This window comes from Sus scrofa, chromosome 7 (genome assembly GCF_000003025.6).
Source record: "Sus scrofa isolate TJ Tabasco breed Duroc chromosome 7, Sscrofa11.1, whole genome shotgun sequence".
Lineage (NCBI taxonomy): Eukaryota > Metazoa > Chordata > Mammalia > Artiodactyla > Suidae > Sus > Sus scrofa.
This window is the reverse complement of record NC_010449.5, coordinates 117,438,276-117,460,911: the sequence shown is the minus strand read 5'-3', so window position 1 is coordinate 117,460,911 and position 22,636 is coordinate 117,438,276. Positions and strand designations below refer to the sequence as shown.

At 51.3% G+C, this 22,636-nt stretch overlaps 1 protein-coding gene across 2 annotated transcripts in view; it reads right to left on the bottom strand.

Moving 5' to 3' along the window:
• BDKRB2 (bradykinin receptor B2) overlaps window positions 1-22,290 on the bottom strand; it is a 33,384-nt gene extending 11,094 nt beyond the window's left edge. Inside the window, exon 1 of one of the 2 annotated variants that reach the window (XM_021099674.1) lies at window positions 22,053-22,290. In XM_021099674.1, coding sequence (XP_020955333.1) covers window positions 22,053-22,175 — 123 coding nt within the window. In that variant the 5' untranslated portion in view covers window positions 22,176-22,290. The other variant, XM_005666427.3, reaches the window with a different exon arrangement.

Here is a 22,636-nt window from a genome sequence, read left to right as displayed (position 1 = left end):
GCGGGCTGCTCTCCCACCCACGGTCTCAGCTGAGGTTCGCAGACTGTCCACAGCTGGATAGAGAGACCAGCATGTCACCTGTTGGTCCAGGGGACCCCTTGCGATTGCACAGTTCTAGCTTCTGTTTGGGGGGGGTGGCTTTTCCCTTTTACCTTTTTTTTTTCTTTTCATTTTAGGGCTGCACCTGGGGCACATGGAGGTTCCCAGGCTAGGGTCTAATCGGAGCTGTAGTTGCCCGCCTACGCCACAGCCACAGCAGTGCAGGATCCAAGCTGCATCTGTGACCTGTACCACAGCTCACATCAACTCGGGGTCCTTAACCCACTGAGCAAGGGGCTAGGGGTTGAATCGGAGCTTTAGCTGCCAGCTTCACCACAGCCACAGCAACACCAGATCTGAGCCGTGTCTGTGACCTACAGCTCATGGCAACGCTGGATCCTTGACCTGCCGAGCGAGGCCAGGGATCGAACCCACAACCTCATAGTTCCTAGTCAGATTTGTTTCCACTGTGCCACCACGGGAACTCCCCCTTTTACCTTTCACATCCCCTCTTGCCAGGACAGCCATGCACATGTGTATGTGCGTGTGTGTGTGTGCGTGTGTGTGTGTGTGTGTGTAATCACACGTGCATGAGACTGCGCAGCTGTCTGTCCCATTCTATTAGATACACTTGCCTTGCTCACCTTCCCACGCTCCGCCATCCCTGCTGCGGTGCTTTGCACATCTCCAACTGGTAGAGAACATTTACTCCCTAAGTTAAAATCTCTCGGACCACCCAGCAAAGGTCAAATCAGAGAAGGACAGAACCAAGGGTCCTGAATCCCAGCTCAGGCCCCTTTCCCGGAAACCTCCCTGGAATAGACATGTTGCTCTACAATCCATTTCACATGACGGCTGGGTAAGGATGCGAGCTGCAGACAGTCATAAAGGTCACTTCGGGGCACAGTCAATACTGGGGGGCCGGGGAGGTGATGGGACCTCACGCATCCAACCAGCCGCAATACCAGGAAGAAGTGTGGCCTGAGCACAGTTTCCGAGGGGCTTTTTCCTGAGGAAAGGCCAGCGCTGTCTTAGGAAAAGGATGAGGTTCTGGGAAGTCAACCTCTGTTCCGGGAACACCTCGAGAGAGCTGAATCAGACCCATTCGGTCTTAGACATGCGTGTGGCCCCTTCTGGCATCTGGACACTTTATGGGCCTGGAATGTTCTGGAAAGATTTACAGGGCTGGGGTGAGGTGGCGGGAAGCGGGGGCTGGAGTTGGGTGTCGGGGGGGAAGGCTTGAGAAGAGGGGCCCCTCCTCCACCCCGTTTTCTGCAGCCCAGGACAGGGCATGCACTGCCACCCGCACAGCCCCGGGGCTCAAGTTAGTTCCTGTTTCTGTGGTTAGGTTATCTGTTCAGCACACTGCTTTGTTTCTCTCTTCTCCCACTGGGTTCCGTAGGGGTTTTTTTGGTGTGTGTGTGTGTGTGTGTGTGTGTGTGTGTGTCTTTTGAGGGCCACACCCAAGTCATATGGAAGTTCCCAGGCTAGGGGTCGAATCAGAGCTACATCTGTGACCTTACACCACAGCCACAGCAACAGTGGATTCTTAATCACTGAGCGAGGCCAGGGATCAAACCTGCTTTCCTCATGGATACTAGTCAGGTTCTTCACCCCTGAACCACAGCGGGAACTCCGGATTCTGTAGTTTTACGAAGGAGCACCTTCATCTGAAATCCTCGTACCACTCTTTCCCCTTAAAAAAAAGCAACAACTCCCTTTTGTTTTTAAAAGATCATATAGGCAAGTAAAGAGCCTTGAAAAATACTAGACTCTCCCAGAGTTTTATCCCCCCACAGCTCCCTTCATATTCACGTTCAACCAGCCGTTCATCGCCTGTGGTTTCACACAGAATATCATATCAAGGGATTTTTTTCTCTGTGGTTCCATGGCTGTCATAAGAATGCCTTTAAAGAAGGCATGGTATTTGTTTATTGTCATTTATCAAGCCGTTCCTTGACTCGATCCCTTTCTATGTAATGTATCTCACGAGGTCCCCAGCTACAGTGAGCCCCATCCACTCCCGAGGAATATTTCTCGCGTTCCCACCACCTCTGCCTTGGCTGGGGCTGCCCCCTCTGAATGCCCGTCCCCTCTTCTGCCTGCTGCAGTTGAGACCAGCTCAGGCACCAGCCCTTCCACGGAGCCTCCCAGATGCCCTGTGATGGTTGATTTTATGTGTCAGCCTGTCCAGGTCCAGCCCCCGCTTTTTCAGTCTAATACTGATCTGGGCGTTGCTGTAAAGGCACGTGGTTGATGCCACTGACGTCCCTAATCAGGGACTTTAAGACTTTACGTAAGGGAAATTATCTGCCGTTATCCGGGTGCACCTTAAGAGCTGAACTGGGGTTTCCCAGCAGCAGCAGCAGAAATTCCACTTGGGAAGAACAGCTTCAATCCACGCCCGTGTTCTGGCTTGCCTCTCCTGGCCTTATATGGCTTCTGGACTTGCCCAGCCAGCCCTAGCCAATCCCTTGCAATAAATCTGTTAACACGGATTTCCTACGGGCTCCTTTCCTCTGTTTTTTTTTTTTTTTTTTTTTTTTTTTTTTTTTTTTTGTCTTTTTGCTATTTCTTTGGGCCGCTCCTGCGGCATATGGAGGTTCCCAGGCCAAGGGTCGAATCGGAGCTGTAGCCCCTGGCTACACCAGAGCCACAGCAATGTGGGATCTGAGCCATGTCTGCGACCTACACCACAGCTCATGGCAACGCCAGATCCTTAACCCACTGAGCAAGCCAGGGATCGAACCTGCAACTTCATGGTTCTTAGTCAGATTCGTTAACCACTGCGCCACAACAGCAACTCCTCCTTTCCTCTGTTGAATGCACTCGAGCAGTGGGGGTCCCTCCCTCCTTTCCCCCTCCCCCTTCTCTGTAATATATATTTAGAGCAGGTCTCTTAGAGATGCTTGCATGGCTTCTTGCTTTCTCTGTGGCGTGCCTGACATCTATTAGGTGCTCAATAAACGATTGTTGACTGACTGGTAGACAGCAAGGTGATCCTTACTTCTCTTTTTGTCCCCAGCAGACACATCTGCAGGGTAGAGGCAAAGGAAAACAGAAGAGCTTACTGGGCGTCCTGGCTGCCACGTCCTCAAGACCGCACTGTGTGGTTGACATATCATCATTCCCATATACCAGACAAGAGGGCAGAGGCTTGACAAGGTAGCCTGAGATGGTTCAAGCTCACACAGCTAGCTAGAGGCAGGGCCAGGATTCAAACCCAGGTCTGCCTGAGTCCAAACCCCAAGGCACTTCTCTTGCATCAGAGGGCTTCCCCTCCCTCAGAATTCTGCTACGAGGCATCCCTGTGGACTAGGGGAGGGATTCAGTGGGCTTGCAGGTCTGGCTGTCTCTGGCCAGGAGGGGGCGCAGTGACTTCATCCTTCAAGGGAAGAAGTTCTGTGCAGGCGGCTGCAAGCTGGCAGTTTAGACCAGGGCTCAGCTGGCCCTATGGGGTGGCTGGGGCATCAGCACGGGGCTGGAATTGGCAGCCCGAGGGCCTTGGTCACTGAAGCCTTTTGAGGATGCAGGTTTGGGGGACAGGAAACCTCAGTGTCTCAATCTTGCCAGTAGCTTGTGGTTTGTTTAGTGGAGCTTAGAGGGGCAAGCCACTGTGTGTGTGTGTGTGTGTGGTGCGCAGCGCGTTGTGTGTAAGAGCATGGGTTGGGTGGTGTGTGTGTGTGTGTGTGTGAGCATGGGTGGGTGGGGTGTGGTGTGTGTGTGTAAGAGCATGGGTTGGGTGCCCGGAGATGTCGCCAAGGAGTTGGAAAGACAGGGGACCTGGGGCTTCATGACTGAGGTCCAACCAGGTCAGAATTCCAGCTCTAACACTTACCAGCTGTATGACCCTGGACAGGCTGGCGACCCCCTCAGGACCTCAGTTTCTTCATCTGTCAAATGGGGAACTAATAGCACCCACTTTGTAGCTAGGGGTCAAATCAGAGCTACACCTGCTGGCCTACACCACAGCCACAGAAACCCCAAATCTGAGCCGTGTCTGTGACCTACACCACAGTCACGGAAACCCTGGATCCTTAACCCACTGAGCAAGGCCAGGGATTGAACCCACATCCTCGTGGATACTAGTTGGGTTCGTTACGGTTGAACCTCCCTTGACACACTTTCGATGTTCTAGACACGGCAGGGTTTCCTTCCTTTCTGCTCTATATCGGGTTTCTGCAAACAGTTTGATTGGACTTCTGCTTAAGAAAACATTCCATACACACCACTGTTACATAGAGTAGATAACCAACAAGGACCTGCTGTATAATAGTCAACATTTTGTAATAACCTATAAGGGAAAAGAATCGGAAAAAGAATGCACACATTTGTACACGTGTAACTGAATTACTGTGCCATACACCTGAAACTAACACGGCATTGTATGTACAAAAACAAGAAAATGTTCAACTGACCCCCAGCTCCTCATGACAGAGGGGGAAACTGAAACCAGGAGAGGGGAGAAAATGCCTAAAGCCATATAACGAGTAAATGCTGGCCTGCAGAGCCGTGGCCTGGCCTGTCTCCTGCTGTAGTCCTTTTAGGGGTCTGTCCAGGCAGAAGTGACCAGAGGCCTGGACACACTCACAGGCTGAGGGGATGTCTTTTGTTTTATTTTTGAATATTAATGTTTTAATTTTATGTTTAAATTTTTTTTGGGGTTCTTTTTTTTTTTTAAGGCCTCACCTGTGCATATGGAGGTTCCCAGGCAGGGGCTGAATCAGAGCTGCAGCTGCCAGCCTACACCACAGCCACAGCAATGCCGGATCCTTCACCTGCTGAGCGGGGCCAGGGATGGAACCCACATCCTCATGGATACTAGTCAGGTTCTTAACCTGCTGAGCCACAACGGGAACTCTGAGTATTAACATTTTAAAAACTGAAGTATAGTTGCTATATAATGCTGTGTTAATTTCTCCTATACAGCGAAATGAATCATATATATGCATATATATATATATATATATACACACACACACTCTTTTAAAAATATTCTTTTTCATTATTTATCATGAGACATTGAATATAGTTCTCTGGGCTATACAATAGGACTTACGGATTATCCATCTTAAATATGCAACAGTTGGCATCTGCTAACCCCAATCTCCCACCCCATCCCTCCCTCAACCCCCTCCCCCTTGGCACCCACAAGTATGTTCTCTGGCCCAGGGGTCGTCTTAATTGAAACATGGATTTCGTCCTTCTAGCCCACTTGGAAACAGTTATATTTATATAACTCATTGATACCCCAATTAGTTCTAGATGCTCACAGAGATAGGCAGATACAGATCTAGAGGTAAGTTAGTCTGTTCGGTGCCTGCTCCCTACTAATCAGCCTCAGTGTAGAAAGGGCAGCAAATAGAAATCCATGTCGGATAAAATATGCCATGTCCTCTCTCAAAGTAAAGTTACAAAAAGGTGGACACGGACACCCAGAGATGGTGGGCCTTCTCCCAGGACACACAGCCCTTTGGTGGCAGAGCTCAACCTTGAACCCAAGTCCTGGAATCTGATAGATACCTAGGCCTGTTTGTTTTTTTTAATCATCCCCCAGCTACCCCCATTCCACGTAGAAGGCAGGGCTGCGTGCTAATATCTGACTGTGAACATGTTCAATACCCAAACCTTGGAGTTCCCGTCGTGGCGCAGTGGTTGACGAATCCGACTGGGAACCATGAGATTGAAACGAATCCGACTAGGAACCACGAGATTGCGGGTTCGATCCCTGGCCTCGCTCAGTGGGTTAAGGATCTGGCATTGCCGTGAGCTGTGGTGTAGGTCACAGACACGGCTCAGATCCCGCGTTGCTGTGGCCGTGGTGTAGGCTGGTGGCTACAGCTCCGATTCGACCCCTAGCCTGGGAACCTCCATATGCCGTGGGTGCGGCCCTCAAAGACAAAAGAAAAAAAAACCCCAAACCTTATACTCCCAGCCCACGCAAAGGTGTGGCGGGACACACACCTAAACCTTAAGAGCAGCTGCCTTTGCGTGATTACAAAGAGGTCCCTCTGGGAGAAAATATTTGCAAATGATGGGACCAACAAGGGCTTCATTTCCCAAATACACAAACGACTCATATGACTCAATAACAAAAAACAAACACTCCAATCAAAATATGGTCAGAAGACCTAGGCACACATTTCTCCAAAGAAGACATACAGATAGCCAACAGGTACATGAAAAGATGCTCAACAACGCTAGTTATTAGAGAAGTGCAAATCTAAACAGCAACGAGGTACCACCTCACACCAGTCAGAATGGCCATCAGTAACATATCTACAAATACCAAATGCCGGAGAGGGGGTGCAGAGAAGGGGCCCCTCCTACAGTGTCGGTGGGACTGTAAGTTGGCACAGCCACTATGGAGAACATTATGGAGGTTCCTCAAAAAACTAAAAATAGAGTTGCCACAGGATCCAGGAATCCTACTCCTAGGCATCTATCTGGAAAAAACTAAAATTCAAAACAATACAGGCACCCCTATGTTGACAGCAGCACTATTCACAACAGCCAAGACATGGAAACTACCCAAGTGTCCACTGACAGATGAAGGGAAAAAGAAGACATGGTACATATATACAATGGAATACTACTCAGCCATGAAAAAGAATGAAAGAGTGCCATTTGCAGCAACATGGACGGACCCAGAGACTCTCATACTATGTGAAGTAAGTCAGTAGACAAAGACAAATACCATATGATATCACTTATATGTGGAATCTAAAATATGGCACAAAACAGAAAGAAATGCACAGACATAGAAAACACTCTTAGGCTTTTACCAAATGGGAATGAGGGGAGACAGATAAATTAAGAATGCAGGATTAACGGGTACAAACTACCATCTATAAAAGAGATAAACAATAAGGTCTTACTGTTTAGCACAGATATTCAATATCTTAGAATAAACTACAATGGGAAAGAATCTTTAAAAAGTATATATATGATATCACTTATATCTGGAATCTAATATATGGCACAAATGAACCTTTCTGCAGAAAAGAAAATCACAGACCTGGAGAATAGACTTGTGGTTGCCAAGGGGAGGGAGGGGGAGTGGGGTGGATGGGGAGCTTGGGGTTCATAGATGCAAACTATTGCCTTTGGAGTGGATTAGCCACGAGATCCTGCTGTGTAGCGCTGGAAACTATGTCTGGTCACGCATGACGGAGCATGATAATGTGTGAAAATAGAATGTGTACATGTATGTGTAACTGGGTCACCTTGCTGTACAGTAGAAAATAGAACACTGTAAACCAGCTATAAAGGAAAAAAATAAAAATCATAACAAAAAAGTATATTATATGTATATTATATATATGTAAAAAACGGAATCACTTTGCTGTACACCAGAAATTAACACAGTATTGTAAATCAACTATACTTCAACTAAAAAATTTTTAAATTCCCACTTTCCTGTATATTCAGGGGGTTTTGTCAAGAGCATGCAAATAATTTATAACGGGAGGAAACAAATTTTGCAAGAGAGCAAAAGCAAAACCCACACAGGGCCCAGAGGGAGCATGTGTTTGAGAAAAGCCTTTGCTCAGGAGTGGCTCAGGCTTGGTGAGCTGAAGATGCTTATTTCCCCGTTGACTCTCCAGCTCCCTGAAGCTCCTGGTAGCTCCGTGGGTGGCCCTGGCCCTGCCAGGGCAGGAGGAGAGGACAACTGGCCTGGGGCTTCCACCACGTGCAAGTGTGTGCCGTGACCTGTCTTCTCAGCCAGCGCGGTTTATAAAACCCGGGGAGGAAGACACAATAAATGGAGACTTTGAGCCAACCACACAGAAACAACAATTCTTTGTGGCACGAAGTGGTTTGGGTCACAAGATGCCCTCGGCTCCGAAGGGACTGGTACCCGTTCGTCTCCCAGAAGTGGCCTCCCTGCCTATTCAGTCATTCAGTCATTCAACAAACTTCTAGTCCCCATATGCTTGCCACGCTCAGAGTGAGATATGCTGAGTAGCTTCAACTATCCAGGCAGTGTTCCAATGTCCTACTGTCTCATACATTTCATCTTTTTTTTTTTCTAGTTATTTTCTTGAATCAGGATCCAAATTACTTCACGCATTGGGTTAGTTGATAGGCCACTCGTTTCTTTTAATGTATAGGTTTTCCTGCTGTCTTTCCTTCTGTCTGTTCTTCCTTATTAAGTTCATTGAATTTACCTGTCAATGAATCCTGGTTGTTCTACAGAGTTTCCCACAGTCTAGAGCAGTGTCGTGCGACAGAAATATAATATGAGCTGCGAAGTAATTAAACTTCTCAAGTAGCCATATTAAAACATCGAGCTAGGAGTTCCGGTCGTGGCTTAGCAGAAATGAATCTGACTAGTATCCGTGAGGACACAGGTTTGATCCCTGGCCTCACTCAGTGGGTTAAGGATCTGGTGTTGCCATGAGCTGTGGTGTAGGTCGCAGACGTGACCTGGATCCCGTGTTGCTGTGACTGTGGCATAGGCCAGCGGCTGTAGCTCCAATTCGACCCCTCGCCTGGGAACCTTCATATACGGCAGGTGCGGCCCCTAAAAAGACTGGAAAAAAAGAAAAATCAAGCTAAATTCGTTTGAATGATATATTTTCACTCAGGATGTCTTTTTTTTTAACTGAAGAATAATTGAGTTACAACATTGTGTTAGTTTCGGGTGTGCAGCAAAGTGACTGGAGGGCAGGTTTCCCGGGGAAGATCTTGGCCTGGAGCACGCACGCCAGGTGAGTGCAACTGTGCAGCGCTCACACGTGGCTTCCCCACCGGGACACCTGACGCGTGTTGTTGATGGCGACTGGCACCACCTCTCTGGCCGGGATGAGGGGGTGGCTAAATCGGGAGGCAGGCAGGGAGCCAGGGGCTGTGGCAGCCAGGTGGGAAGGAGGATGGCCCCGGAGATGGGGTTGGGGGAAGGGTGGAAGGGAGGGGGATGGAGGTGGGGGGGTGGAGGCGGGGGGGGGAGATGGATTCCAGAGCCGGTGAAGCGTGGACTGATCAGAGTTGGTCAGTGGCCTTGAAGGGGGTGGGGCGAGGGAGGGTGGAGTGGAGGGGGCACTCTGGGGTTCAAGCTGGCACCTCTGCCTGCGGGGTCTCAGGTGATCCCTGATGCTTCGGAAGGCAGACAGAAAGACCTGAATGGTTTCTCTCGTCCCCAGGCCTCTGCTCCTCCTGAAGCAAAGGTCTGTCTGCTTCCTCGCGGCTCTGCCTCTTGCGGCTCATCTACAGCCCTCGGTCCCGTCCGTCCTGGTGTGGAAAGCGCGTCCCGGAGGAATCTCGCCTCGCTTATCCTGAGCTTCTAGAGGGACACACTCAAGCCTCATTCGCCTTTGGGACCATGGGGTGGACATGTTTAAACAAACACGGCCGGTGTCCCTCTGCCTGGCCCAGGACCGGCAGTTTCAGGAAGAGGTCCCTGCTGCCTGCCCTGGGGGACCTCTGGGCAAGGATGGGCTGCTTTGGGCCAACAGAGAAGCAGGCAGCAGTGTGGTGTGCTGGCACATGGTAACAGCTGGATCTCACGGGGTGGGGGTGGGGGTCCCAGCTGGTAGCACCTGCAAGTTTCCATATTGTAAATATTCCCACCAGACATTCTTCATCACGGAATCAGCACAACCCAAGGGGCAACTCCTCTTCCACGGACAGGCTGCCCCTTAGACGACACACAGACCCTAAATGACCACTGAGAGCCCAGGGCTGTGATGCGGCTCTGCCCACAGGAGACTCTCAGATCATGCACACCTGCTGATGAAAGAGTGTCACACACTCCAAAGCCCAGTGCCCCCCCCATATGTTCATGGTTTAACTTCATTCTAATACTAAATCGTTCTTACTTCTTATTTCACCTGTTTTCTTTCTCCAGCTACAAGTGTGTATATTCACTGGGGCAGAAGATGATTGGCAGGGGGAAAAAAGGCTGGGATGGAGAGGAGATCATTTTTGACCCTTTCTCTCTTTTTTTTTGGCTGCACCCATGACATATGGAAGTTCTCAGGCCAGGGACTGAATCCCAGCCGCAGCTGCAACCTGAGCAGGTGCAGTGACAACGCTGCATCACAGTGGCAACTCGGACGCTTTCTCTTTTAAAATCCAGGGCAGGATTGCTTGGGATTTATGGGTTCTTTGTCATCTAATCTGCCTGGCCTATAGGTGCTATCCTCCAGGGAGCGCCTGCCCCAAACCACCCATTTATTGAACAAGTGGGTGCTTCCCCGGCGCTGCCTACATTACCCTCTGTAGCTCCCGAACTCCAGGGCTATGGAGCGCCCCTCCCTGCCTCGACTCTAAGCAATTGTTGGCGCCTGGGTGGTGCATTCTCCTTATCTCTTTGTGGGCCGGCCACAGGAAGCAGGCTGCACACCCACAGAGAAAGAAGAAACAAATCTCCCAGAGGTCCTAGGGCTTGGGGCCAAGGCTGTCCATAAAGCCTCTGGCCAACGATGCTTGGTCCAGCTTCTTCTGGCCTGACACCTGGTACCTGCCCCCTGCCCCGCCCATCACTGCCCGCCCCGCCCTCAGCCCCTCCCACAAGAGGCGGAGCCCTGGCCCCTGCGCAGTAGCTGCTTTGCGCCAATGACCTGCTGGAGGCAGGTACCTTGGAGCAGGTGCTCAGGTGGCTTTCCCTCTTTGGGCCTCAGTTTCCTCATCTGTGGGACAAGGATGGGGTGATGACACAGGTTATTTTGAAGGATCTTTCCAGCTTTGATGGTCTGTGATTGACAGCTAAATCTGTTCATTCTGCTGCCAGAGTGGGCCTCCCCACTGTAGTGACTTCCTATTAATACATATTCCAGGCATTGGTGTCCCCATGCGTGTGCATGCGCGCACACACACACACACACACACACACACACACACTTTTCTTTCTCTTTACACCCATCCCGACTGCCACACTGTCTGTCGCTCAAGCACAGTCCAGGCTTTGCTTCCTGGAATCTGCAGTCCTGGCAAGTGTAACTGCTTGTTGAATGTTGGCTGAATTGCATTGCTACTGGTAGTAGTGAGTTTCCTGTCACTGGAAGTATTCAAGTAAAGTCTGGGCAGTGTTTCTGGTGCATTTGGACCAAAATTCTTTAAATGCTATGGATTTAGCCTTAGGACTGTATGTGGCTGACCCATCTAATGCCACAGCTCCTCCGGCCCTCAGCCTCTCTGGTCTGAGACACAGACATTAAATTTGTATGCTAGGAAGGTACTGGACTTGCTCACTATGTGTCAGTAGATTCACAAACCTGGCCTCCCTCAATTCTCCAAGAACCCTCTAAGAGATTTTCGTTTGTCTGGTTGGTGGGGTTTTTAGTTTTTGTTTTTTGTCTTTTTAGGGCCGCACCTGCAGCATATGGAAGTTCCCAGGCTAGGGGTCCAATTGGAGCTGTAGCCCTGGCCTACGCCACAGCCACAGCAACGCGGGATCTGAGCCAGTCTGTGACCTACACCACAGCTCACGGCAATGCCGGATCCTTAACCCACTGAGCGAGGCCAGGGATCAAACCCACATCCTCATGGGTACTATTCTGGTTGGTAACCCACTGAGCCACAATGGGAACAGGAGGTGTATTGAGGGTGACACCATCTGATTTCAGAGTGAGAAATTAACTTCAGAGAGGTCACTGAGCCCCCAAAGGCCACCCAACTGTGAAGCAGGGTTTGGCCCACCAGGCTGCCTTCTCCTTTGGGAGGGGGACAGAAGTAGCAGGGGGACAGAGTGCTGTCACCTCGCTTTTGAAACCCAGCAGAGGAAGTGTGGTTTGCAGCTTATGTGGTTTGCAGCTCGTGTGGTTTGCAGCTCATGTGGTTTGCATGAGAGGCCGTGTGGCCTGGTCCTGGCCTCTGGGACTTTCAAGGACCCTGCTTGCGGGTGCAGGGCCCCAGGCTTCATCATATCTAGTGCTAAAGCAGGTGGAAAATTCCAACTTTTTGAGTTGGGATGGCGGAGAAATTTCTTTCTTTCTTTTTTTTTTTTTGTCTTTTTGGGGCCACACTCGTGGCACATGGAGGTTTCCAGGCTAGGGGTCTAATCAGAGCTGTAGCTGCCACCCTATGCCACAGCATAGCAATGCAGGATCTGAGCCACATCTGCAACCTACACCACAGTTCATGGCAATGCCAGATCCTTAACGCACTGAGCAAGGCCAGGGATTGAATCTGCAACCTCCTGGTTCCTAGTTGGATTCATTAACCACTGAGCCATGATGGGAACTCCTATATATATATATATTCTTTTTCTTCCATTACCTCTATCATGTTTCATCACAAGTGACTGGATAGAGTTCCCTGTGCTATACAGCAGGATCATCTCAATGCTTATACAACTCAACAGCAAAAAAAAAAAACCCAACAACCCAATTGAAAAATGGGCAGGAGACATGAATAGACATTTCTCTAAAGAAGATATACAGATGGCCAACAGGCACAGGAAAAAATGCTCAACATCAATTAGAGAAATGCAAATCAAAACTATAATGAGGTACCACCTCTCACCAGTCAGAATGGCCATCATTAACAAGTCAACAAATAACAAATGCTGGAGAGGGTGTGGAAAAAAGGGAACCCTCCTTCTTGGTGGGAATGTGAATTGGTACAACCACTATGGAAAACAGTATGGAGATACCTCAGAAAACTAAATATAGAATTACCGTATGATGCAGAAATCCCACTCCTGGGAATATATCCAGACAAAACTTTCATTGAAAAAGATACATGTACCCTATGTACATTGCAGCAGTATTCACAATAGCCAAGACATGGAAACAACCTAAATGTCCATCAACAGATGAATGGATTAAGAAGATGTGGTACATATACACAATGGAATACTACTCAGCCATGAAAAAGAACAAGATAATGCCATTTGCCTCAACATGGATGGAATTAGAGACTCTCATGATAAGTGAAGTAATTCAGAAAGAGAAGGACGAATACCACATAATATCACATATCTGGAATCTAACATATGGCACAAATGAATCTATCTACAGAAAAGAAACAAACTCATGGACTTGGAGATGAGACTTGTGGTTGCTGAGGGGGAGAGAGGGGATGGACTGGAGTTTGGGTTTAGTAGATGGATAAGCAATAGGATTGGTCATTTAAGATTTACTATTAATAGGAGTTTGCATCTGTTAAGATGCTAAGTCCACTGTCTTCAGCCCCTGGCTGCCTGGCTGGGATTCCTCAGGAACCCTTGGAGCCAAGACAACATTAAAACAATCTGGTTTGCAAAATTTTAATGGGCCAGTGACGAACTGAGGGAGGCAGGCAGCTTCTTGGTCTTCTCTGAATAGGGTCAGACAGAAACCTGTCTCTAGAAAATTCACTTTGTGGATATTTTGGTGAAGCAAACCAAGAACCTAACAAAAAATACCCTTTACTTTTTGCTGGGTATTTCTGCAAACAATCAAAAGGACAGAAAAAGCCTCTTGTCTTTAGATTAGGGAAGTAACCTAAAGTTTTCAGATTAGGGGACTGATTCAATACGTAAAAACGACATTTTGAAGCGTTCACCAAAAAGAGACAGAATACATCTGATATCACATCAGGAGGAGGGAAAAGTGAGGCATTAAATTGTATATATTACACAATGGGAGAAAACTCTGGACAGCAAACTACCACATTATTACTGGTGGTGTTTGCCTTTGAGCTGTGGGATCCTGGGTTGCTTTTGTGTTTTCTTTACTCTTTGTAGTAGCCTTATATTTTCTATGAAGAACACTGACTGCTTTTGGAATGAAACTGTTTAAAGACGCCAAGGGTTCTCTTCTGTTTTTTTTCAAAATAGAGAGTGAATGAAGGGTTCAGCTTGTGTACGAAAGCCAATCAGCCAGCTCAAGCTCAAAGAAAAGAACTTGCTTACGTAAACCTGGCAAATCAATGCGCATTGATGTTTTCCGGTAAAATGAAATGTTTGCGTACTTATGAGCTGTTTCTTCAATGATTTCCTGTCTGCCCAACCACCAGCCCTGAGCAGGTGGATTCAGCGGGCTTCTAAGAACTGGGTGAAAGGCACCTGATGGAGAGCCCCTGAGGGAAGCTCTGGGAAGGCTGGGATTTCCTTCTGGGCTCAGAAGCCACTGGTATCCCAGTACTCAGCCTGCCTGCCTGAATGTGGGGTCTTAATGAACCCAGGGGAAAGGACAGAAGTACATGGGTGCCCAGCCTCTGTTCCTCACTCTGACTCATGTCTCTGTCGCTGGGGTTCATAGTTGACTTTTTCATGACAGTGGCAGGCATGGCTCGTCCTCTGAGAGCCCTTGCACATCTGAGCACGTTTTTCCGCTGCCTTAACTCATGAAAGAACAACAGCTCCTCTGGAGGCATCCAGACCCCAGCTCCGACCAAGCACGCGGCCTCCTCTCTGGGTCGGGGACCCTCCACTGTGGGACCAGGAACATAACCTCCATCTGCAGCTGTGGTGAGGACCCAGCGGGGTCGCCCCTGGCTGTCAAGATCCCAGCTGCCTCCTCTGTCCCCCAGGTCCGGGAGTGTCCCGTGCCGTGACTGCCCCGGTGCCCCCTCCGCCCCCTCAGCCAAAGCTGCCACAGCGCCAACACTCTTGGAAGAAGTTCCCCAGGCCACTTGCAAGGAGGGTGCCTGTGGCTGAGGTTTATCCTCGCAGTAAACATGTGTTTCCTGCTGGGGACATGGGAGGCATCCCAATGGGGGCAGCCAGCACCCAGCTGGGGCTTCAGGATGATGCCCCGAGTAGGAAGTGCCCAGACGGGGGCCCAGGCTGCCCCCAGCATCTCCAGCCCTGGTTCCTCTTCCCCCATCTGCTCTCTGCCCAGTGCTCTGTCACCTCTGAGGGCACTGCCTCCACTTCTGGGTGAGGAGTCATCCCTGCTAGCAGCTTCAGAAAGTTCTGGGTGCAAGGGCACCCAGGGGTGGGGCTGAGAGAGACACCCACGGGGCACTGGGCTGGGTCCTGCGTCCAGCTTATCCCACTGCGTGTCCTCCCCAATTTAGACACACCCTCTGCTTGACAGGTTCAGGACCTCGTGGGAGAGGACTTGAACCCTGCCCATTATGACAGTTCCAACAGCGCAGATGCTACGAGATGGTTGTGGGACTTGCACATGGCACAGAGGCCGTGGTGTGTGTGTGTGTGTGTGTGTGTGATGTGGTGTGTGTGTGCTTTGTGTGTATGGGTGTGGTGTATATATTTGTGTGTGTGTGTGTGTGTGTGTGCGGTGTGGTGTGTGTGTACAGTGTTTATGCATTTCTATGCGTATATGCATGTGCTGTATTTGTGTGAGTGTTGTGTGTGTGTGGCATGTGTGTTTTTGTATGTGTGTATGTGGTATGTGTGTGGTGTGCTGTGTATTTGTGTGTGTGTGTATGTCGTGCGGTGTGTGTAGTGCGTATATTTGCGTATGTGGCGAGTGTGGGATGTGTGAGTGCGTGGGACGGCGTGGCACACAGAGGCCCAGGAAGGGAGGATTGGAGATCCCGACCTTCGCCCCTGGATCCAGGTGGCTTGGGACAAGCGCTGGCGGTGACTGTCCCAGGTCCTCCAGGATGGCCCCTGGGGCCACAGGTGCAAAGTGCTGGGTTCGAGTCCCTCAGCCCTGGCCTGTCTCTCCCACAGGCCCCGTGCCTGATGTGGGCAGGGGCCTGCCAGCCTGGGAGCCCAGAGGGCCTCACCCAAGGGGTTGGGAAGGAAGCAGGGAGCAGGCACGTTCACGCACAGAGCTGCTGTGTCACCTACACAAAGGCCCTGACGGTGGTCTTGACCCCCTGACGCGGGGGTGGGGGAGAGGCTCAGAGGGGCCACCGCCCCGCCCTGCATTGCTCCGCACGCACTTGGCCAAGCCTGGATCAGAACGCGGGGCTGTCGGACGTCGAGGCTGGCGTTCCCCTAGCTACGTCCTCTGCCCAGGGACTGGGACTGGCTGAGGGTCCAAAGGGGGGCTTTGCAGTGTCGCAGCCTACAAGGGGCCGCCATGGGACCCCCCGGGGGTGGACCCACCCCCTGGGAAAGGCACCCAGGCAAAGGGCTAGGGGCTCAGAAGTCTCGTCTGTGCCCCAGAGCCCTTAGGACGTGGGATCGCATGACAAGACCTGCAAGGGGAGAGGCCTGGAGACCCGCCCCCCAAGTGTGAGTCTGCAGTGACAGAGAGGCCTCCTTGGAGCGCCTCCCTCAGGTGTCGGGAGACACGTTTCTACCATCTTTTCTGAGCCTCTTTGCTTCTATTTTCTATGCTGAAAACTCCATCTTGTCCTGCTTTACTTTGCCCTGCATTTCTTCTTGAAAAAGTCGCGCTGCTGGCAAATGGCTTAAGGTTAAGAACAAAGACCTAAACGCATGAGTTATTCACAGGGGCAGCTGAATGAGGACAGAATGCCTTGGTTAGGCTCACCTTTGCACAGCATGATATGTCCTCGAAAGAGTAAGAGGAAGGGGAGCCTCATGGCCCCAAGGGGTTTATGAGGGGTCGTTAGCAGGATGCGCAATTAGCAGGGAGAACTGAGGTGCAAACCTAGGCACACTGTCTGCAGAAGCTCCATGGTGATTCTCTAGCGGCTGGGCATAGATAGCTGACACCAAGCATCCTCACTGCTGATGATGGTTAAATGCCTAAAGGTCAGAGTAAAAGCTTAACCAGCTACCAGCTAGGTGACTTTTAAAATAATAATAATAAAAAAACCCCTATATCCTGCACCTGCAACCCCTTCCTCACTTGACATCATTCCCAAGGACACAATAAAAGCAGTGTGGTTTCTTGAGGCGGGGCTCTTGGTTCCTGAGACCTTGAGTCCCAGGTTCCCACCTTTAATTAAGATAAATGTCTCTGTGTCTTGTTTTAACTTTTTCCTTAAGTTTCATAGCACCCATTCTTCAGCCCTCACCTGCTGAGTGGTCTCCGCACTCAGGGAGCTCTAGTGCTTAACGCCCTGGCTGTGGACGGCCAGATGCCTTCTTGCTGTCCCTGCAGAGTCCGACCTCCCGGGAGGCCTGCCGAGCCCACCAAGGTGCTCCTAGCAGCCAGGAGGCGCTGCAGAGTCTGGCTCTGGATCCCCTTGCACGCTTCAGCCTGACGCTGCACTGGGCCCTGAGATGGGGGCCGAGGTGGACAGATGCGTAAGATGAGGTCCTAGCCTTTGAGGGCACTCACAGGCTGTAGGAGAGACAGAAACCATCCAATTCCAACACATGGTGACTTATACTGTCACTGAAGGGCCAAAGGCAGTTGTGGGGGCACTGAGGAGGGACCCAGCCCCTGGGAAGGGATGTGGAAGCTTCCTGGAAGGGGAACCCCTTCATCTTAAAGGATAAGTTGGATATTCGGTGGGTGAAGAAGCGTGAGGAAAGTGTGGAAAAGCATTGCAGGCATGGGAACAGCATGAACGGTGGCTCAGAGGCATTGGAGAGCCCAGTGTGCTCAGGATCCTGGGTAGTTGAGATTTTCCTCAGTTCCACACCAGCTTTTCTCCCCTCTCCATTTGGAAGAGTCAGTCCCTCCAAGATGGTTTCTACGGCACTGTTGGATGTTCCTGCTTGAGGCCTGGGAAGTGTGCCACCTCTAAGGCACTCTGTAGCATTGTTGCAGGCCCATTTTATAGTTCAATGCCAGAGTCAGGTGTGGGGAGGGAGCTGTCTTTGCTCTCCTGGGTGAGCTTGTGGGGAGTGGTGTGTGGAGGGGAGTGCATGCCTTTGTAATTACTACTCTGAAAGATCTTTCTCCCAGGTGTGTGGCCAGCTCGGTTTTGCTTCGGTGGCTGAGGGGTAGGCACTTGGAGAACCCAGGCCTCACTTCAAGTGCTGCGTGTGACCAGGTTCAAGTTCAGCCTTGCCAGAACTATCTGCATTTCGAGAGAAACTGGGAATCTGAATTTTTACGTGAACTATCCAAATTTTAAAATATTGGCTCTTTCTTTCTCTCTCTCTTTCTCTCTCTCTTTCTTTTTTGTCTTTTTAGGGCTGCACTCGAGGCATATGAAAGTTCCCAGGCTAGGGGGCAAATTGGAGCTGCAGTTGCTGGCCTGCACCACAGCCACAGAAACGCCAGATCCAAGCCATGTCTGTGACCTTCACCAGAGCTCAAGGCAACCCCGAATCCTTAACCCACTGAACGAGGCTGGGGATCAAACCTGCATCCTCATGTATACTAGTCAGATTCATTTCTGCTGAGCCATAATGGCAACTCTTTCTTTTCTTTTTTTTTTTTTTTCACAGCTGCACCTGTGGCATATGCAAGTTCCAGGGCTAGGGGTTGAATGTGAGCTGCAGCTCCCGTCCTATGCCACAGCCACATAAGATCAAGCCACATCTGCGACCTACACCGCAGCTTGTGGCAACCCACTGAACAAGGCCAGAGATCAAACCTACTTCTTGGGATACAAAGACAGTGTGAGTCCTTAATACGCTGAACCACAATGGGAACTGCAAAATATCGACTCTTTTAAAAAATACTGGTGGCTAAATGCTTAGTGCATCTGTGAGCCTGTTGGTTTGTGGGCTCCAATGGAGACTCATGTATGAAAGGATGAGGCAGAGGCCATGGGACCCCAGGCACGGGCCACAGCGTGGGGCAGGGCCTTCAGCACAGGGGACCCTCCCAGGGAATAGGGGGCCAGCTGGAGAGGCACTTCCCTGGGGCTGATCGAAACCCCAGACCAGGCAGGAGCTCCCTCCACAGCCTGCCTGCAAAAACCCTGGGATGCTGGGCCCCAATTGCCTCTGGGCTACATGCATGTCCCCACGGTCATCTTGCAGGTCTGCACTGTGTCTATACTTTGGAACTGTCACTGTGGGCAGGGTTCAGGATCTCTCCCACCGGGGTCCTGGACCTGTAAAGTAGAGGGTGTGTCTAAATGGGGAAGGACATGGGCAGTGGGTAAACCCAGGCTCAGAGAGCTTCTCCAGCAGAAAATAGAATCCGAACCAGAGCCCGTGCTGGTTCCACCCTGCTCTGTGTTGTATGTGTTTTTTTTAGAGGGGGTTGACATTTTTCTAGCCTCCAGAACCCTACAGAGCCCCGAGTCAAGGAAATAACTCACTCCTTGGGTTTCTTCTGGAAAGTGTGCTTTGATTAAGGTGCAGCAGATATTTAGCTCAGGGAGGACCCATGAGAATGAGAATTATACAGTCCAACCCCAAGAGATAGAGAGTGGACCAGCGCTCAGTGGGAGAGGGATTTAGCTCCAGTCTAAAGAAGGACTTAGGGATCGAATCAGAGCTGTAGCCGCCGGCCTACGCCACAGCAACGCCAGATCCAAGCCGTGCCTGTGACCTACACCACAGCTCAGGGAAATGCCGGATCTTTAACCCACTGAGCGAGGCCAGGGATCGAACCTACATCCGCATGGATACTAGTCGGTTTCATTACCGCTGAGCCATAACAGGAACGACTTTTTAACCATGCAAACTCTCCCGAGATGGAGGAGGCTGCCTTGTAAAGTAGTGAGCTCCCCGTTCCTGGAAGCATGCTCACTAAGAAGGTTACTCAGGGCTCAGGACCCCCGGCCTGGGTAGTTATTGGAAGAGGTGAGCTCAGTCTTAGGTCTTAGGAAGTTCTGATCATTTGACTCAGGGCCCTGGGATAGCCTGAGTCTTCCGAAGCCTCAAAGCACAGTCCTGCTCTGTGTGTGTTGAAAAAAAATTTAAGTAGACTTTATTTTTAGAGCAGTTTCAGGTTCACAGAGAAACGGAGCGGAAAGCACAGTGCATTCCCACCGAGCTCCTGCCCCGCACAGCGCAGTCTTCCCCCTTATAACATCCTGCGCCAGAGTGTCGCGTGCTTACAACCTAGAGACACGTCCCATCGCCCGCAGCGCGCGGTTTACATTAGGTCTCACGCTTGTTGTGCACTGTGTGGGTTTGGGCAATTGGAGGATGACATGTGTCCACCAATATAGTTTCATACAGAAGAGGCTCACTGTCCTGAAAATCCTCTGAGCTCCGGTGTGTTCATCCTTCCCTCTCCAGACTCTGGCAACTACTGATGTTTGTATTGTCTCTATAGCGTTGCTTTTTCCAGAACGTCCTATAACAGGAATCCTACAGGATGTAGACTTTTCAGATTGGCTTCTTTCACTTAGTAATATGCTCTGTATGATTGTACTGCCTGCCAGGTGACCAGTATTCATTTATCCATCCATCCATCCATCCATCCATCCACCCACCCACCCACCCACTCACCCATCCATCCAAAGACCCACCTACCCATCTATCCATCCAGCCAGCCAGCCAGCCATCATTCCATCATTCAGCAAATCCTGATCAGTGCCCCCTTGATGCTCCACACAGTTCTCAGGGCGGGGAAAGCTACTGTGAATGGACAGACACGATCCTGCTTTCACTCTGCAAACCAGAATCCCCTGGTGGGTCTGCAGGGCATCTGTGTGCCCAGGGTGCGCCCTCTCTGACCCCAAGGCTGCAGTAGTCACAAGGGCAGCCCTTAGTGTTATGCCCAGACCCCCTCTGAACGTTCTATCCAGACACAGTCACTGTGTCAACAGAGACCACGTGGCCTGGCCATTTTCTCTGCTTGGGGGTCATCGGCCAGCATCTCTCAAGTTCAGTCTAATCCCAAGTCCTTGGTCTCACCATCAGCCAATCATTAGAACCTTTCCCTGTTTACAAGAGACACACCTGAAACCCAGAGAGCTTGAGGCCTTTCCAGGACACTGAGCAGAGGGTTTTGCTGGGTCAGGTCCCGGCTGAGACCTGGTTTCCCCATCTGCTCTGTGAGGGCCTTGGCACACGTGACTGCAGGGTCTGGTGAGTTCCGGGCAGAGCTGGGAGGAGACCCTGGGGTCCTGCCTAGGGGGGCCAGCAAGGGGGCCTTCAGTTGCAGTATTTTCCAAAACCCCTTCTCCAGGCTGTTCCCTGCACCTACCCCCCCCCCCCCCATTTGACTCCTGTCCCAGCAGGAGAAGAGTCAATTCTTCCTTCAAGCTTGTGGGGTTCCTATGATGAATGTCCCCTTCCCCCCGCTGCTGCCAAAGCCTTCTCCTCCAGAGAAGGAGGGTGGGCAGTGTCCTCTGGGGTCCTGCTCCCTGCCCCAAGCCACCTGAGCCCTCCTCTTGCTGAGAGAAGGAATAAGGAGCGGGGTCTGCCATGGGATCCCCTGCCCACTCCTGGCCAAACCTCCCACTTCCCGCAGCTGGCAGTAGCCCAAGGCAGCCTCTGAGTCAGGGAGGCACATTCTAACCTGCCCAGAGAGCAACGCCCATCTCCCATCCTGACCCCTGGCAGGGGAAACTACCTGCCCTCAGCGGCTCTAATAATGGCTATCATTTATTGAGAACCTACTGTATACTCACTTCATCAGCCCATCTCTGTCTCAGCCCATCTCTCCATCTTTGCCACCACCCTACCAGGTCAGCTTTAGGGCGCAGGAAAGTGGGAAAAAACGGACTCAGAAGTTACCCAGGCGATGGGAGAGGGGTGCGCAAGTGGATGCAAAGTCTCTGCTCTGGACCAATGCATTGTTTTATGCCTCCATCCTCAACAGCCAGAACCGGACAGAGGGGCAAGAAGCTTGTCTGAGTTCTCATCACAACCACCTCCACGCACATCAGCCAGCGTTTACGACCCTTCTGCAGTCTGTGGTCTGATTAACTCCAGCCACCCCAGGAAGCCGGCAAGCAGGCTACTTTGCAGAGGAGAAACTGAGGCTCAGAGAGGTTCAGTAACGTGTCCAGGGTCACCGAGGACTGATGAACGGCACGGTTATGAGCGAAAAGCCAGATTCTGGAGCCTTAACCCCACACCTCCCCTGCTGCACTACGCTGGCTGCTTTCGTCCAGGAATCCACCCAAAGTCTATAAAAGTCAGATCGCTAAATTGTTCATATAAATACAAGCCTGCCGGTCTGTCCCCTCGACTCAGGGAGAAGACAAACCTAGAAAAAACCAGCCCATTTCCTCCTGCTGGGAGCCCTTCTTGTTACCTGGCAGGACTAGGGAAGGAAGGAAACTTTCCCAACCGCCTCTTCCATCTGCCCGCCTCCCTCTGCGCTGGGTCCGCCTGTGCTCTCGGCGAAGGTGGAGGCGGCCGGACCAGCCTCTGCCCGGGCACCTACCCTGTCTGGCGCACGGGCGCGGCGGGCACCTCCGTGGCCCCCCGGTCCAGCGGGGCGCCTGAAGTCCCCTGTCGTCTTCGGAGCCTCCAGCGCCGAGCTGGAGTGGCGGCGGGAACAGCTCATCTTTCAAGGGCTGGGCGGTGATGTCATCACCCTCGCGGGCACTTCCTCCCTCCACCTCCAGCCTTGCTCCGCGCTCCTGCCCCGCGCCTGTCTGCCCCGGGCAGGCGGGCTGGAGTTTCTGGAACCCAGACCCGCGGAGCCCAGGTGGGGTGGCCGCGGCCGTCCAGGGCTCCACAGCCCCACCGCCTACCCTGAGCCCCGTGGAAGCTTTCCAGGTTAGCCCGCAGAGGGTTCTGCGCTGTAGACAGGCTGCCCCTTAGAGCCCTGGAGTGGCACACGCGGTCTGGGCTCCAAGTCAGCCTGGATTTCAGTCCCGGGGTTGCCGTTTCCCCGGCAAAAAGCCTCAGGCCAGTGACTTAACCTCTCTGAACCCTGAGATGGAGCTATAGGGACAAATCTCAGAGCGGGCGTGGTGAGGACCAGCCCTGGCCAACGTCCCCGTCTTACTGTGGCTGGCACTT